The 18,077-nt window shown below is 30.4% G+C and overlaps 2 protein-coding genes across 7 annotated transcripts; one reads left to right on the top strand and one right to left on the bottom strand.

Annotated features, from left to right (window-relative positions):
* Window positions 1-1,693: 1,693 nt before the first annotated feature.
* On the bottom strand, window positions 1,694-3,894 carry LOC115707888 (amino acid transporter AVT6E). Its single transcript, XM_030635981.2, has one exon. The coding sequence runs from the start codon at window positions 3,551-3,553 to the stop codon at window positions 2,057-2,059; it is 1,497 nt and encodes a 498-aa protein (XP_030491841.1). The 5' UTR covers window positions 3,554-3,894; the 3' UTR covers window positions 1,694-2,056.
* An 8,409-nt stretch (window positions 3,895-12,303) lies between these two features.
* Window positions 12,304-15,030, top strand: LOC133033567 (protein ADP-ribosyltransferase PARP3-like). Of its 6 annotated transcripts, none has more exons than XM_061108422.1 (6): window positions 12,305-12,646; window positions 12,753-12,824; window positions 13,124-13,851; window positions 14,052-14,154; window positions 14,412-14,493; window positions 14,724-15,030. In XM_061108422.1, exons 3-6 carry the CDS (start codon window positions 13,813-13,815, stop codon window positions 14,758-14,760), a joined length of 261 nt encoding a protein of 86 aa, XP_060964405.1. In that variant the 5' UTR covers window positions 12,305-12,646; window positions 12,753-12,824; window positions 13,124-13,812; the 3' UTR covers window positions 14,761-15,030. The 6 variants fall into 6 exon arrangements, 3 of the variants coding, with proteins under 3 accessions (XP_060964405.1, XP_060964406.1, XP_060964404.1); XM_061108421.1 differs by having other exon boundaries at window positions 12,311-12,646; window positions 13,672-13,851; XM_061108423.1 differs by having other exon boundaries at window positions 12,308-12,646; window positions 12,753-13,833.
* The last annotated feature ends 3,047 nt before the right edge of the window (window positions 15,031-18,077 follow it).

Here is an 18,077-nt window from a genome sequence, read left to right as displayed (position 1 = left end):
ATAAAAGAGATTATTATTTTTATATATATTTTTTTTAAAAAAAAAAGCATAATTATTAAAACGTGCTTGGAAAAGAGTAAACAAGAGTCAGCAAATTTCACACTAATATGCAAATTATTTATTTTCAATTAATAAAGAGCAATATAAATATATATATATATATATGTTTTTTAAGATTATTAGAGGCATAAATGCAGGAAAAAGAATGGACCATATAAGTACTAATAAAATCATTTATGTTTGCACTTCCCACATATCCTATTTATTGACTCGACAGTACATCAGTATCTTTTGGATCTCATTAAAAAAAAAAAATCAGTGCATGGGGGCATGACATAGTACTGGTCAGCTATAGTTCAAGATCCTATGTTTAATTTTTAAATAATAAATAAATAAATATGCGTGCATTATATACTAAGGCAGCCAATTAATTATGATTGTACTTGTGAAACTTTGAATTAAAAATTACCTGATTATAATGTTAATTTATGTTAACATGAAGGAGTTAATTGAGTAAAAAGAGGAGAAACCTTTTTTTATATAGCTTAGGCAAAACGACATAATCAATTACTGATGCTGACATGTGTTTGTTAGCCATAATGATTATATTATATAGTGTTAATTATGTATGTTTAAGCGTTTACTTTTGCTTAACAAAATATTAACCCAATAATACAAATTATTTTTTGTTAACTAACTCATCAATGATTACACATAGTACCACATAAAAACTATGTGTATTTGTTAAATCATGATAAAATTCCAAATTGGTATTGGAAACAACTGTGCCAACTTAGTCCAGTTTTTAGGCCCAATAATTTGATTTCCAGGCTCGGCCCGAAACTTTTCAACAAATAACAAAAGTGGGCCTAGTTGCCGAGGCACACCAGGTTTTGATCTAAGGTCCAAAAACAGAGTGGTTGAGAATGTATCATCTGGTTGAGTTGAGAAAGAGTATGAAGCTCAAGCTAGTGGTAGTACTTGATCTCGGTCATTGGCGAGAGATATTGGAACTCAGAATTTGATACCGGTATCTTACACATGATTATCAACCCAAAATCTAATAGAGATAGATGTCGAAATTGATCAGTTCGATCTCGGTTAGTTTGATTGCATTAATCATCCAAGCTTAAGTGTGTTGTCTTAGACTCATTTCTCGAAGCTCCATGATTTCTGGGTTTGCTAAGTAGGATCTGTTTGTTGCTTGAAGCTCAGGTGTTCTTTAATTCATTCTAAGGCAAGAATTTTCCTACTTGGACAATTTTGATGAGTGGAAAAATGTTCACTTAAAATAAACAAGCTAGATAGAGAGTTGTTTGATCAATTCAGATACTGAAGAACCTCACTCTCTTATGAAATTGTTCTCCAAAACTTACCATTTTCAAGATGGTATTATTGTTGATCATCATTCTGGAACAACATAAACCTTATAATTAAAGTCAACAGACTTGTCAATTATTGGTATGAGAATGAGATTTCCAGACAATTTTCTTGTATATAACAGAAGTAGAGTGAAAAAAAAGAAAGAACCATATTCTCTTTTGGCAGTAATAAAAGATAGGCCAAACAAGTTCCTAATACTGTGCATTAAAGCATGGAATGCATTTTATGTGACATGGTGTTTGGAAATTACAATCGACCAACAATATCTTGTAAACAAAAAATGAATGAAAAAGGAAAGACAAATCACTATGGATAAAGATAAGTGGCATGAATTATTTGGATTTAGTTTGAATATAACTTACACATTTGTAACAAATAGTATAAACTGTTTTCCTGACATGAGGAATGCTCTCAAAAGTGGGGCTAACCTCAAAGTATTGATTGTAAGAATGACAATAAAAAAAGAAAGAAAAGAATTTTATGTTGAATATGACAAGTGTTGTCAAGATCTAACCTACCCTCTTCATTCAATTCCTAGGGTAATTAGACTTCACTGGTAAAGATCTAACCTTGGAAAACTTCATTTTCAGATCTGAAAAGCAGACACACTGACTGCATAGCAACATACAAACAGAGAAATTTTACTCAACCCATCAAAACTCTACAAGGGAAATCATTTTGATTGGCTTTTGAGGCTATATATGTTTCCAACCACTCCAACAATGCTGACAGTTCCAGCCATAATTAGCATCATCCATGAAAGAAGCTTCTCCCCAAGGTTCAAACTCTCCCCTTTTCGACTTAATCTTAAAGCAACGAGAGATGGGAATATGAATCCCAATGACACAGCTGTTGTTGCTCCTGTAAACTTAAAAGCTGTCCAAATGTTTGGAACCATAGTGGATCCAATATAAATGAGTGCTAACAGAACCACTGTCAAGGCCAATGACCTCTTCCTACTCTCTGATAATGGAGCTGATTTCTCAAACAGCAAAGCATTCACAGTTTGCCTAAGTGAGAAATGGATAACTGGGAAAACAAGAATCAAATGAAGAACGTAACCGACCCGAACAATATAATTCAAAGCAGAACTGAATCTAATTCCTAAATCTTTATCAAAATTGGTCAGTATATCAGATTCTGTATCTTTCCCAAAGAGAAGATATCCTGATATAGCTGTGGAAGCATAGACCACAACACAAAGAGCAGTTGTGAGTCTACCAACTCGGTTCATCTTCTGAGGAGAACGATCTTCAAGTTCATTATAGATTGGCTGAACATTAAAGTGACAAACATAAGCATTAGTCATAATAGGAATCACTACAAGCAAATCCAGAATTGCCTCCTTTGAACTGAAATCCGGGGCCAACCTCGGTGTTTCAATTCGCCCCTCTACGAGCTTAATAAGAGCAACAACACAAGCAACCACAACAAAAACAACAGCAAGAGCCACAGAAGCAGCTGAAGTCAAGCTCAAAGAATCAATCTTTTCTAATGCACAAAGGGGTGCCAGAAAAATCACCAAAACAGCCAATATCAAAAGCTTTCTATGGTCCCAAAACCCATGTCCCAACCACTGATCAAACACACCAATATGATGAAGAGAACCGGACATGACATCCCCCATAATGATCAAATAAACAACCAATACACCACCATTATTCACTATTATACAAATCTCAGACAAGATTCTGGCGGGTCTTCCTAATGCACATTGAACAACCTCACCATACGAAGAGGCCTTACACAAAACTGAAAACCTCACCAATAATTCGACGCTAATTTCAGAAACAATACCCATCAAAATTATTAACACAAAACCCAAAACTAAACCGAGTACCTTCATGGTTGCAGGCAGTGCCATGATCCCAGCCCCAATAATCGACGTTGTGAGATTAAACACCGCCCCTGACACACCAGACCCATGATTATTAGAATTAGAGCCATCAACAATAAGGGGATAATTATCGACATGAAACTCAAAACTATGATCTTCATCAAAACCATCCACATCTTCGAATAATTCATGCCCATTACTGTTCTTAGATCCTAGATAACTTTCCTCATCTAAAGGTAGCAACTTTCCATGAGATCTAGGGTTTCTCGGGTCGTCGTCGTTCTTCGTCTGTAATTCGACGTATGAATTTTTGGGAATTACTGAGTAATCCATTGAAGGTGAATCAAATCCAAAACGAAATAGAGTGGTGAAGGTGAAACGCAGATCTGGTAAAAGCCAATGCGCATCAGAAATGTTGTAACTTGAAAATCAAAACTTTTGAATTGGGGATAACTCTGATATCCTAATCCCCTAGATCTCAGGTCAATGAAATATTAATGAAGCAAGGTTTAAGCAACGGAATGGTTTAACTTTACGATTCCTTTCCGAACCAATTCGTTCGGAGGAGAAAGAATGAGTTAATCTTGTAATAAGGTTTTCTAATTGGTGTATTTTTCAAAACAAAAAAAACACGTTATCAATGCTGACGTGGATTTAATTGGAAGATAAGAACTTTGAATTCATTGTTTTTTTAGTATAATGATATTATTATTTATTTATTTAACAATATCATGTTTTTTGTTTTGAATTTGTCAAAAAATAATCTTGGGTTTGTTGATAGTAATACTGAATGTTTTCGGCTTAAATAGCATTAGATTTTTGGTGTTAAGTTTTTTTTTTTTTTTTAACGTGAAGTTTTTTTCCTCTTTGAAGAATTTGGTGATAATGTATAGTTGGGATAATTGTAATGAAATATTAACACCATTATCATCAATTACAATTTATAAATACAGAAAAATTATTAAAGAAACAAAAAATATATTTTTTTTTTCTGAAACTGCAAAGAAACAAAATATTTATTTTAATTATTTACTCTTTCATTGATTAAGTAGCAAACTCGATGACAAATATTTATTTAAGTTTTGCAATAAATAAATTAGAGATTTTTTTATTTTTATACTTTAAATTACAAATAAAGCAACCCAAACCGTAAATTTTAAAAAAATATTAAAAAATAGTATATAGAATGTGGTAGTTGGAGAAGGTAAGAAGATTTCCTCCGACTAATGGAACACTTTTAAACACATGGCACGATAGTCTCAAATTACTAATATTTAGATGAATGAGATTCTAATAAAATTTTATGTAATTTATTTATTCTAATCTTCTTAATATTTGTTAATCGAATTTTAGTATAAGTTTCGAGTCATTTTTTAGGGTAGTTTTCGATCTTTGCTTTCTAGTTTTAAGGTTGTTTTACGCTTGATATTCTCTTATTTCACGTCCAATAAAGGCAAAGCTTGTCGCGGAGGCCAATCTACCTAGTCGCGACGGCCAGTCTGCCTATAGTTGCGACAAGCAATACCCCTAGTCGCGTGGGGATGGGCAGAATGAAAAGCCAATTTGATGATGTTCCAGCCGCTGCAACTAAGGATTTGGTGATCGCAGCGAAGCTTTCCTAACGACTTCATAGGTAGTTTTGTGATTTCACGAATTTGAAAGGAAAACTTGGCTCATTTACAAGGGATTTTTGAGATTCATTCAGGATTGGAGCTCTAGAAACAGAGGAGAGAACTTCAAGAGCTGCTTGTGGCGATCCGGATCGATTTCTTCAACTAGTTCTTTCTTCTCTCTTAATTTTTCTATGTTATTTTCGATTTCAATTTTAACTATGGATTTGACTATGGAAATTATGAACTAAACTCCTATTTGGGGAAATGATATTTAATTACATGCTTGAGATTGATCACCTTTTACATATTTTATGATCACAATTCAAAATCTAAAAAAAATGAGTTTTGTGAATATGAACTAAACTCCTATTTGGGGAAATGATGTTTAATTACATGTTTAAGATTGATCACCTTTTGCATGTTTTATGATCACAATTCAAAATCTGAAAAAAGTGAGTTTTGTGAATGCTAAAATTAGAGATAAACTAGATTTTGATGTAAAACGTATTTGCATAGCCTTTGTATTTGCATAGGCTTTGTGATTATTGTTTTAATGCTAATTATATATCAATTAAATTGTTTTAATGCTAATTATACATCTAATCCAAAGAGATGATTAGATACCATATGATTCAGGTCCTAAAAGATCTGAGTTAATTTTTATAATCTATCAATGAATAAATAACTTGTTTGGCTAGTTGTATATGGCATGTATAATATAGTATTTATAACATTATTATATTTTCAATAAATATTTTCATTCTTTTTTTAAAAAAGAAAAAAGAAAATCTCCAACAACCATTTAGAAAAGAAAAGAAAAAAAGAATATTTAGAAAAGAAAAAAAAAACAGACTGAAAAAATAAAGTAAGAGAGTTGTTGATCGAGCAATCAACAAATATTAAAACTTGGTTGATATTATTAAATAAGGACTAGAAAAATAATTAAGTGCATGCAACACTATTAATTAATAAAGTAAAATAGGTAACTAAATATTATCCCTAAAAAAAAAAAACTAAATATTAGAAAAATAAAGAAATTAAGTAGGTAAAGGTAATTAATGATCAAACTAGGGTTTCTCCAATAGCAGCATCATCATCATCAGAATAATAACTAAGCTCCAAAGCCGTCAAACCTCCATAAAAGAAAACAAAAGTCAAATAAATATAAATAATAGCAAAGGAAAAATGTACTGGAGCAGAGGGAGAGATTTGTGTTGAAAATAGTGGATCATTCAAAAACATGTTGGTGGTGAATTCAACAGCAATCCAAACACTACAAACCAATAGAAGAGCATATGTATTTTTAAAAACCAGCTCTGCATGGGCAATGCCACCCATTCTATTAATATTATTGTGTGTCGAATTATAATAGTTGACGATCCTTTTAATCTCTACAATTCTTATGAGTAGTAAAACACTGCTGAAACCCAAGGGTAGAATCATCCCCATGAATATTGGTAATTCATGTTGTATTGTAATACAAATCTTTACAAAACCAGTTCCAGTGACAAAAGATATAAACCAAAATATGACACCAATAAAAAATGTTCTGCTATTATTACTGCTGCGCTTACTGTAATTATTCATCATATTCTTCTTCGTCACCACTACATCACCACTACCCCTGCTATTAATATTAATATTATTAGCACTAGCAATCATATCTCCTCTCCATAACCACATACACATCTTATTTCCAGTCATTTTAAGCTTACTAAAATCCGTCATTTTTTTTATAAAAGAACGAGAAGAAGAATTTTATATATCTTATATCATATAAAGTAGTGATGGTGTAAATGGAATTAATATACCTACCTACCTTTTATTTATAGGCCTATAACTCTATTGATATTATTATTATTATTTAAATTTTATACTTTCAAATATTCTGTTATTCATATCTCATTTTAATAATCATCAAACATAAACAATAACAAAATTTCAAATTACCATGCACCTTTCTCTACAAAAATAATAATAATAATAATTGAAATGAAAATATATATCACGTAAATATCACAAAATTTAAGCTATAGATATTTTTAAGCACCTCCGTAATATCATAAACATATGTTACTAAAATTTACTCAAGAGTCAACGTGAAGTAATCAATTTGACTATATTTATAGAAAGAAAAAAAAAATCAACAATATTACATATATACTGTGCACGAATCTATTATATAGTGTGTTATATAACTGAATTCTTGCTTTATGAGAAATTTATGGATGACTTTTTATTTATATTTAATAAAATAATAAAATAAAAATAAAACAAATACCATTAATATTTGAACTGATATTTGATGCTAATCATAAACTAATCTCATTAATATTTGATGCTAATCATAAACAAATCTCATTAATATTTGAACTGATATTTGATGCTAATCATTTATCTGTTTTTATTTTTTTTAAAATACTTGAGCTTACGAAAATCTATAAGAACAAAACCAATGAAGAAAATTTCAACAAAAAAAATGAACGAAGAAAAAAAGTGTCATAAACATTATTGAATAATGGCAATTGCCAACACAAGAATTTCAGCACAAAAAATTATACTTGACCCCTAGACAAGATTATCATCTTCCAATCCTAATTATATAAATAATGAACAACACCTCATTATTAGTTATTCTAGGAGAATGATGCATGGTAATGTCAAAAAAAAAAATCATTAGATGATAATAATATTTCTCTAACAATGATACCCTAAGTAAGAACTAAGAAGTATTGTAGCGTTTTATTTTTAAGAGCATGAATAATATTAAGACGATTAGATTCCACAATCAAACTCTTATTCTCCTATTAAAAAAAACACATTAATATACATGTAAATGATTCTTAGTTTTACAATAATAAATTATTAATAAACTCACAATTTCATAAAATTATAAAGTAGTAATTTCAATTAATTATTAAAAATAATTTATAATTTTTTCAAAGTATTGGTTATAATTATTATTTCCAATTTTATAAAAAATAAATATAATTTTTTTTAAAAAAATAATTATTAGAAACTTGCCATAAAAGGTTATTAGATTGTTACCTTATTAATTTTTTAGTGCCCATCAATGGGTATTATCCATTTAGAAGTGTTCCATATATATATAAAGTATTTTAACTAAAACATTTCACATTATAATTTGTGAAAAAGCTAGAGATTTTTTATCTACAACTTTTAGATAGATGTTATCCTCAATTATCAATAATTTAGAGATTGATTTTTAATTTTTTTTTTATTTCACACACATTTAAGTTGTGTTTTCTTTAGTATTTGAACATGAATTTTTTATTTATTTTTGGATTATCTTAAGAACATATTACACTTAAATTATCAAGTTTTCTTAAACATTAATATAATATATTACATCCAGTATTTACTTTTAATTGTCAAAATTATGAATTACATTATTTAGATATACATAATAATAATCTCACCTACTAAGTAATAATATTTTTTTCTTTAATTGTTAATTATATCTTTTAAATAAAGTAAAAAATATCTAACATAAAATTAGTATACGTGCCTCGCACGTAACTTTTTACTAGTAAACAAAAGGAAGCCAACCAAAACAAAAGCTCTGCATAAAAGAAAAAAAAATGGTTTGAAACATTAACTCAATTAATTCTGTAAAATAATTCAAATTGCATAAACTAATATTTCTTAAATTTAATATACAAATAGATTTGCGAAAAATTGATCTTGAGATCCCGATCAACCCAAATTATGTGTAATCGACAAAATATTAGTAGCTAATATTATACTTGTTGCAATTAATGTTGTTTTCCAAAATTTCAATGCTGAATTTATTCAGTTCCAACGAATAATTCAAATTTGCATTCATCTCACCCAATAGACTTGGCAACATTATTTTGTAACTTTTGTTTTTATGTGATTGCATTACAGTTGGCCTTCAGTTTTATTAATGCTCCGATATAATTAACGTATCAATAATTACGAACTGATAATGCAAGAATATATATATAATTTTAGTCTTATTTGCAAGTATTTCATAGTGACAATCCAACACAAGGGATCTCATAAAAAAAACAAATTCTAATATGGTCAGTTTTTTTTTTATATTTAAATATTGGTTGAGTTCACGTTGGTTTATAGAGTTCTCACTGTTCTTTTTTAACAAAATATTCTTAATGTATAAGTCACTGTTCATCAATGCAATAAAACTTTGTTAAAATTTTTCTTAACCATGTCCAAACACATATTGTTCATACATAGTTGGGCCTACATTGTTTATCAGTGCCTAACAGTTCTACTACTAAAACTTAGGGCTCGAAATTTACAATACAAGACTCATATAGATGGCACTCTTATTGTGGTAACTTTATTTTTATTACGAAGTGAAGGTTGTTATTAGTTATTTTTAGGCTGTCAAATAGATGCATGTCATCATATGTATTATATAAAAAGCTGATGTTGTGCATGTATCTTCAATGATTTGTTGCGTTTAAGTTTCTTTACAGTTTTCTTATATTGGCTGACCATATTTGAATTTTTCAAAATTTCAAAAAACGGAATCAATTTCATTTCTCATACAGTTCAATGGGCAGTTTGATTAACGAATGAATTATTTGAATTATGATAGTCAGTAGTCCCGTGATACGTAAGGGGAAATACCGGGTAAGTTGTGCAATCCCACATCGCTTGGGAAGGTCAAGCGTGATGATAATTCTGAAACTGTGTAGATATGAGACTACATAGTTGAAGAGTGCTTAAGTAGATTGTTTGGTACTACCTATATCAACAAGGTGCATCTTATTTTTTGGTAGCCCATCACGAAAGATTTTCACGGTTAAGCGTGCTTGACTTGGGGTAATTTCAGGATGGGTGACCTCCTGGAAAGTTTTCCAAGAAGCGCGCGAGTGAGGAAAATGCACGCTAGAAATACTCGTGTTGGTTTGTAGGGTCATTCATCAATCCATGAAGCAGCCAAATTGACGTACTCGTGTATAAGAGTCATCATTCCATGAGTGTAAGGACTAATGAAGGCTTGAAGCGGGGACGTTACAAATGGTATCAGAGCCTTGACCCAGTCGGAAGTGTGGTCGAAGAGGACGTCGGACCTGTAAGGGGTGATTGTGATAGTCACTAATGCCGTAATACGTACGGGAAAATACCAGGTAAGCTGTGTAATCTCACATCGCCTAGGGAAGGTCAAGTGTGATGATTCTGAGACTGTATAGGTATGAGACTACACAGTTGAAGAGAGCTTAAATAGATTGATTGGTACTACCTATATCAACAAGGTGCATCTTGTTTTTCGGTAGCCCATCACGAAAGAACTCCACGATTAAGCGTGACTTGGGGTAATTTCAGGATGGGTGACCTGGTATGGGATGTTACATGCCACGTTAACTAAATTCGACATATATATATTGAAAAACTGAGTTTTTACAAATGTCAATAATAAATACAAAAATATAAAACGGTATACGTCTGCAGAAGCAGAATGTAATTTTGTTACTGCAGAAATCAGTTTTGCAGCGACAAAAGAGAACAGACAGAATATAAAAATAATTACAAAAAATTAAATCACTTGACACAAGAGATTTGTACGTGGTATCAGTGTTCTTTCAAACACTCCTAGTTTACGGGACCACGCCCAGAGAATGAAATCAATTAATAAAGTATCAACAATTACAAAGACAATTGACTTATACAAGTTTAGACTCCCTCTAAATTATTGTCGCAATCCTTTGTAATGGACTTTATGAATCTAACTTCTGAAACACCTCCAAACAGCGAACTCCTTTCGTCTTTGAAGTGTGCGTGCTTACTTTCTCCCGAAGTAAGGCTTGAACAAGTCTTCTCGCAAAGACCACTCTCTTGTTCAGTCAAGTCGTTCTAACAAACTCTTAAGACAAAGTAAGAACAGATGTGAAAAACACTAGAACCTATATGAACAATTAGGTTCTCACAAAAAAACTCTCTTCTCACAAATAAGAAAAATGCAAAAAATGAATACTAGAATAGTTGATCCGAATGGTTGCTCTCTAGGTTCTATTTATAGAACATAGAAACCCTAGAGACAGCCACAAGGTCGAATCTACAGCTGTACAAAACTTTGCTAAGACAAACTTAATTTGCAGCATCAGAAACAAATTCTGACGCAGCAAATCAGACCTGGAAAGGAAACTTGCCATAAACGAGTCCGGTCTTGTATTGGGTCTTGATACATGCCATAAACAGTGTGTATAATCTGATTGTATCAAGATACAATACAATCGAATTTAATAAGAAAAATAGCAATGGTCAAAGTTTCCTTTAAAAACCAACTAAAAACATGAATACACTTTCTACCCTATAAAATACAAATTCTTTGATTATACCAAACAAGTCTTAGTTGAAAATTAACTAAGAAGACAAGTGTCAATTTTTGATTGTTGGGACATGCAATTGGGACAGAAAAGTTCAATCCTAGAACAAAAATCTGCTGTCCCATTTTATATGTGCTAATCCTGTCTCAACCAATAAAACATTGACATGTCATTTAATTTTGACACATTAGTTAACGAAAGTTTGAGTGAATACACTCTAAAATTTTCTATTAATATCATTATTTGTCTTTTCGTATCTTTTCTATTTTTATTTTTTAATAAAAAAATAATTTCTATTTTGCATAAAAAAAGTGGTATCATCCTTCCCAGATTTAAAATATTATATTATAATTTTTGTTTAATTTATTTTATTGAAGGAAATTCTATTTTTCTTTTTTTTTTTAAAGGAAACCATAATTTATTAAATGAAAAAAAACCACATTATAGTTCAGGATGGCCGGAATTTTCATTTTTTTTTTTTTGAAGTTAGGATGATACTTCCATTCAAACATCGTGATCGAGCTGAAACAAATATTAGATAAAATGGAAAATTCACACCCCTTCAAATTTAAAAAAAAAAAAAGTTTATTCATTTATACAAGTGGCATCGCATATTTAGGTGATTGAAAAATTTATTTTTAATGCTATTGTTTTTAGTACTATGTTGTAGGGCTTTACAAAAAAAAATGTAAACCTTCTAAATCGAATAATCCGCCCAAACTGAACTGAAAAAATCGATAAAAATTACAAACTGAAATAACTCGAAAAAATTACAACCCGCTTAATCTGTTAATTTGGCGACTTAAAAATAAGTCCAACCCGCACTACAAAAAATATGATTTTTAGTCACAACAAAAATAATTTGTGACTAAATCTATCTTTTAGTCACAACTTATGACAAATAATATTTCAGTCACAACTAATTATTTGTGACAATTTTAAAATTTTATAATTTATAAAAATTACAATTTAATGTTGGGACTAAAAATACATTTAGTTACAACAATTAATTTATTAATTTTTATGACTAAAATCTGTGAACAATTGTCATTTAGTTACTAAATTAATGTGTTGTCACTAATAACCATCTTTTAGTCACAACTACTAATTTTTTTGCTATATTTTTTAGTCACAACTGTTATGTTACTTTATGACTAAATGTTTTAAAAGTAAAATTTATAATCCCTAGCCCCTATTTCTCATCTCAGTCAGTCTCATCTTTCTCTCCGTCGTTCTCCGATTCCACCATCGATGTTGCTTTTTCTCCACCAACATTCCACAATGCACGTTTTTGTTGGAGATCTGGCTTCACTCGTTGGACCGATCTTCATTCGACATCGGATTCTGCAGACTCTGTGTCAACCCGAAAGGCGGAGACTGCGCCCTCCGATGTTGGTGACAAAGTTTCTGGTTCGAAGATCAAGGTTAACGGTTCTCGGCTTCGAATTCGCAGGAAAATGGCTATCAACGTAGCGGTATTCTCTCTCTCTCTCTCTCTCTCTCTCTCTCTCTATTTCTATATATATACATATATAGATATTGTCACAATCCTAAAACTCAAAGTTGTAAACTCGATTGCAGATTCTAATCACGACTTTCTTATCAGTATACTGAAATTTTTCTTTACACGACCAAGTCAATGAGTAGTTGTAGGTAAACTCAATCTTTCCCCTGTTTTCTAAATTTTGTACATTACAATTCTGCTTATCAAAGCTTTTGTTCTTGATTTTAAGAGCATACTTATGAGCTATGGATTATTATATGTGTATTTGACTATATGAGCATGTTTTAACATGGTATGAAGATTGAAAGTTGAGCTGATTCTCTAAACCTTTTGGGATATATTTATATAAAATTGATCATATACTTGAATGTCATTTTTTTCTTATGTTCTACAGCTTGGCATGCTAATGATTTTTCTGCTTTTATTCTACTATACCTTTGAAATTTAGTGGACAAGACTTAAGAGTCACCAGTTTATATTTATGGTGGATACTGAGAGGAGCAAGAAGGTAGTGTATAGATATATATATTTATATATATATATAGCATGCACACTTGAGAAGTTCAGAGTGGGAAAATCTTTCCCTGATTTTGGTGCCCTCTTATATTGTTCTTTTTCTTAGTAAATATACTAGCACTTCATTTTCAAAATTTCATACAGATTCAAGTTTCAGAGTAATGACTTGAATATGTCTTACTTTTCTAGAGTAATGATAAGAGGAACCTTTTTTTAGACAGGGTATATCACTCTAATATTTGCAAAATTAATTATTTAAGTTTATTATTGTAAGTAGTTTTGTTATTATGCGTTTCCCATAAAAAGGTTAAAGATTTATATTAATTGAATTGTTGAGTGGATGTGTTACTCTCCACAGTGCTCATTATTGTCAGTAGTTTGAAGTGATTGTCAATTGTATTCTCTTTTAATGTGATAAAACTTCAAAACCACTTCCATAGCCTGCTAGACCTTACTTTTGTGTTTTGTCACACTTGGTAGACATTTGATATTTAATAAAGGAAACTATTTGCAAAAGATTTGGTGATGTTGGCTCGTTACAAGACAATGAGGAATCTTTTTTATCACATGATGATGAAGATGGAAGAGATTTATTTGGCACATTGAAAAAGAATCGTGAACATGCAACAGAGCCATCAAAGGGTAATTTATAGCCTCAAGGTTTGAGAAATAACAATTAATTGGATTAATTAAATGCAGTATGACATAGTTTTATTACCTGGTTATCAGTAATGTTCACATCATACAAACCTGTCAAAGTTGGTGATATTGTAAGCATATATATAAATATTTTCAAAGAAGAACTTGTAATTCAGCAATAAAATATGGAAACACGCTTAAAATCTTTTCATGCATTTCAGGCATATGGTGTCTCTGTGGGAAACTTTTTTGTAGTTGAATCAAAGGCTTGTCCTTCTCTTGAAGAAATGAAGAAACTTCCAAACAAAGTCCTCTTATGGTGTGGTAAGATATCTCTCACTCACTAAAACCTCTGTCTTCCACACTTAAAGCTCTAAACTTTATTGGTTGCCTTCTCTCTATTTATAAGCATTGGTCTTAAAATATACTTAAGCCACCTTAGGATTAAGACACTAATTAAGACCACTTAGCCTATGCACATAAAGACCTAAGTATTTCATTTAATTTTTCTATATTTTTTAAGTCTTGGGCTTACCATGAAGCTCTAAACTTTATTGGTCATTTCTTCTCTATGTTTGAAGCTCACGAAGTTCCAACATGTCAAGGCACCTCCATCAAGGTTTTCTACCAGCAGTATGCTCTCCTCCTGTTCCAGGATACATGGTAATTAATTGTCTCTAGCATGTTCTTGAAGAAGCATCAACATGGTATTAGTCTTTTTTAACTTACTTGAAGTGGCACAAGTGCCACTTAGTTACTGTTTTCGCATTCATATACATATTTTTATTGAACTCTGAATATATGAATTGGACTTTATGTGCATATTATTTCATATAAATGTATGTTTACTAGTTTTTGTTGCTGATAGTTTGGGTTTGATTCTTTATTTGCAGGAAGATTCAAGATGTTTGTAGAAAGCTAATATACTAAAAGACTTACCAAACAAAGAACTCTCTGAGTTGTTATTTTTACTTAGTGTTCTAATTTTTGGATATTTTCTTAGTACATTTTAATGTGTATGTAAAGAGATTAGATGAGTTTTGCTAGTGTTGTTTCTTCAATGTGTATGTAAAAAGATAAATAGAGTTGTTTTTTTTACATCCAGTCATGTAAGAATACAAAATGATGATGTATGTAAATGAATTTTATGTGTATGATATGATTTGTATATGGATATATTATGTTAATGTTGTATGTTGATTAATTATAATTTGTGGTAGATATTATATGTTTTTTTTTATTATACTAAAAAAAATACTAGTGATAATATTTTGTTGTGACTAAAAATATATTAGTGACATTGTTTTGTTGTGGCTAAAAAGGTATTAGTAACAACTTTTTGTTGTGACTAAAGATAAATAAGTTGTGGCTAAAAGATAGTTGTGACTAATTGTTTTACATTTTAACAACTATTAGTCACAGAGATTGGTTGTGACTAAAAGTGACATTTAGTGACAATATTATTTTTATTGTGACTAAAACTTTTAGCCACGGACTTTTTAACCACAACGCTGTCACAAAAAAAAATTGTGACTAAAATTTTTAGTCACGGCGTTTTTCACTTTTAGCCACAATTTTCGTTGTGACTAAAAGTCATGTTTTTTGTAGTGCTACCTAATTAAACTGAATAACCCGACCAACCCGACTTTAGTTTTTAATTATTTTTTTTTTTTTTAACTTTTTAGTTTTTATTATATATAACATAAATGATTAAATATATAATAATATAAAATTATATAATTGTTAGTTTCAAAGTCATATATATTGTGTTGTGCTTTGGTGGAATTTTATCTTTTTAATTTTTATTGACTTTGAAACAAAAAAAAAACAAAAGTTTAGCCGGTTTGGGCAGGTTAACCCGTCCAAACCATTGGTCGGTTTATAATTTTTTTTTTTTGTAAAATTTTCCTATAGTATTTTTGGGTACTTTTATAATGCACCTTCTTGAAGGAATGTACCTATTTGAGCATTTAGATGAATTTTTTAGTCTATTTTTTTATATATATTTCTACGTTATAGTTATTTAAAATATTTTATATAATTTTGAAAAATTTGAAATAATTTACAATATGTTAAATTACTCTAAAACTGTAAATTTAAAAAAAAAATAATAATAATATGTAGAGTAATTCTCTCTTTTTTTTTATTGTTAAACTAATCTTTATAGTTTATTTTTATAAATGGAAAATTTTTATAATTTTATAAATAAATAAAATATAAAAAAAAAAAAAAAAAAACACTTTCATTTGCAATATATCTTGTCAGACCAAGAGTTTTTCTTTTAAGAAAATAAGAAAAAGAAAAACAATGTAAGAAAGAAGGAAAGAGGTTCAGAGTGAAAAACGTTATCTTTTTTGAAATTAAATGATGTGTCAATTGCTAATATTTTTATTCCTATTGTAAAATTTCTGACACGAGAAAGCAATAAAGACAAAACTAACAAAAATCTTTTCTCTCTGCTTTCTCTCTCTAGAAAATCGTATGTGGAGAGATTAAAAGGAAAGGACACATGTCCACTTCTATTAGTGCGACAGTAAAAATGGGATAGCGTATATATATATTTGCCTCTCTCTGTCTCTGTCTCTCTCTATCAATTCTTCGAACCAATCCCAGAAACCCAAGAAACCCCAGAAACCCAAAAACCCCAGAAACCCAAGAAACCCCAAACCCCAGAAACCCAAGAAGATGATAACTCTGTCACCGTGGCTCTGCGAAGCGACATTCAAATGTTGGGCTTTGGTGAAGTTCGTGATGAATAATCTGGAGAAGACTTTCACTATCATCTGCTCTGTGGTCTTCCTTCTCACTTTAGCACTGGAAGATATCGATCACACTAAGAAAAGTAAACTGACTGAAAAGCTAGGGTTCGGCCTACTCTTTTTTTCATTTTTTAGTGCGTTGATTCATGTAGGTTATCTTTTTTACAAGATTGCTTGTACTAACCAAGACGGTGAAGACAACATCTGCTGCAGCAAAATATGCGAGATAATCTTAGATTCAATATTGTCACTTCTGGCGTGGTACCATTTCAGGGTGACCTTCTGTGTCTACTATCTAGGATGTGAAGGTTTTCTAAAGCCAATACACGACATTGCTCGACTTAATTCCGTGTCAGCTACTCATCTCGGCCTCCTATTTCTGAAGTTCTCGTGTATGGGTAATAATGATGACCATCATTCGGATTAGTTACGAAGTACATTCTTTTGTTTTGTTTTCTTTAATGTACAAGTATTAGTTTAGGAATGATTTTTTCTCGGGAATGATTTTTTTGGAATGATTCATGTTATCTCTTTGTATTACAATGAATGCTGATATTGTTACTATAATTTTTTTTTTTTATTGGTTCTTTGTATAATATAGTATTTATAACACTATTATATTTTTAATAAATTTTTTGATTCCTTTTTTTAAAAAAAAAAATCTCCAACAACCATTTAGAAAAGAAAAGAAAAAAAGAATATTTAGAAAAGAAAAAAAAAACAGACTGAAAAAATAAAGTAAGAGAGTTGTTGATCGAGCAATCAACAAATATTAAAACTTGGTTGATATTATTAAATAAGGACTAGAAAAATAATTAAGTGCATGCAACACTATTAATTAATAAAGTAAAATAGGTAACTAAATATTATCCCTCAAAAAAAAAAAACTAAATATTAGAAAAATAAAGAAATTAAGTCGGTAGAGGTAATTAATGATCAAACTAGGGTTTCTCCAATAGCGGCATCATCATCATCTGTAACAGAATAATAACTAAGCTCCAAAGCCGTCAAACCTCCATAAAAGAAAACAAAAGTCAAATAAATATAAATAATAGCAAAGGAAAAATGTACTGGAGCAGAGGGAGAGATTTGTGTTGAAAATAGTGGATCATTCAAAAACATGTTGGTGGTGAATTCAACAGCAATCCAAACACTACAAACCAATAGAAGAGCATATGTATTTTTAAAAACCAGCTCTGCATGGGCAATGCCACCCATTCTATTAATATTATTGTGTGTCGAATTATAATAGTTGACGATCCTTTTAATCTCTACAATTCTTATGAGTAGTAAAACACTGCTGAAACCCAAGGGTAGAATCATCCCCATGAATATTGGTAATTCATGTTGTATTGTAATACAAATCTTTACAAAACCAGTTCCAGTGACAAAAGATATAAACCAAAATATGACACCAATAAAAAATGTTCTGCTATTATTACTGCTGCGCTTGCTGTAATTATCCATCATATTCTTCTTCGTCACCAC

This window comes from Cannabis sativa, chromosome 1, assembly GCF_029168945.1.
Source record: "Cannabis sativa cultivar Pink pepper isolate KNU-18-1 chromosome 1, ASM2916894v1, whole genome shotgun sequence".
Classification (NCBI taxonomy): domain Eukaryota; kingdom Viridiplantae; phylum Streptophyta; class Magnoliopsida; order Rosales; family Cannabaceae; genus Cannabis; species Cannabis sativa.
This window is presented reverse-complemented; position numbering and strand designations above follow the sequence as displayed.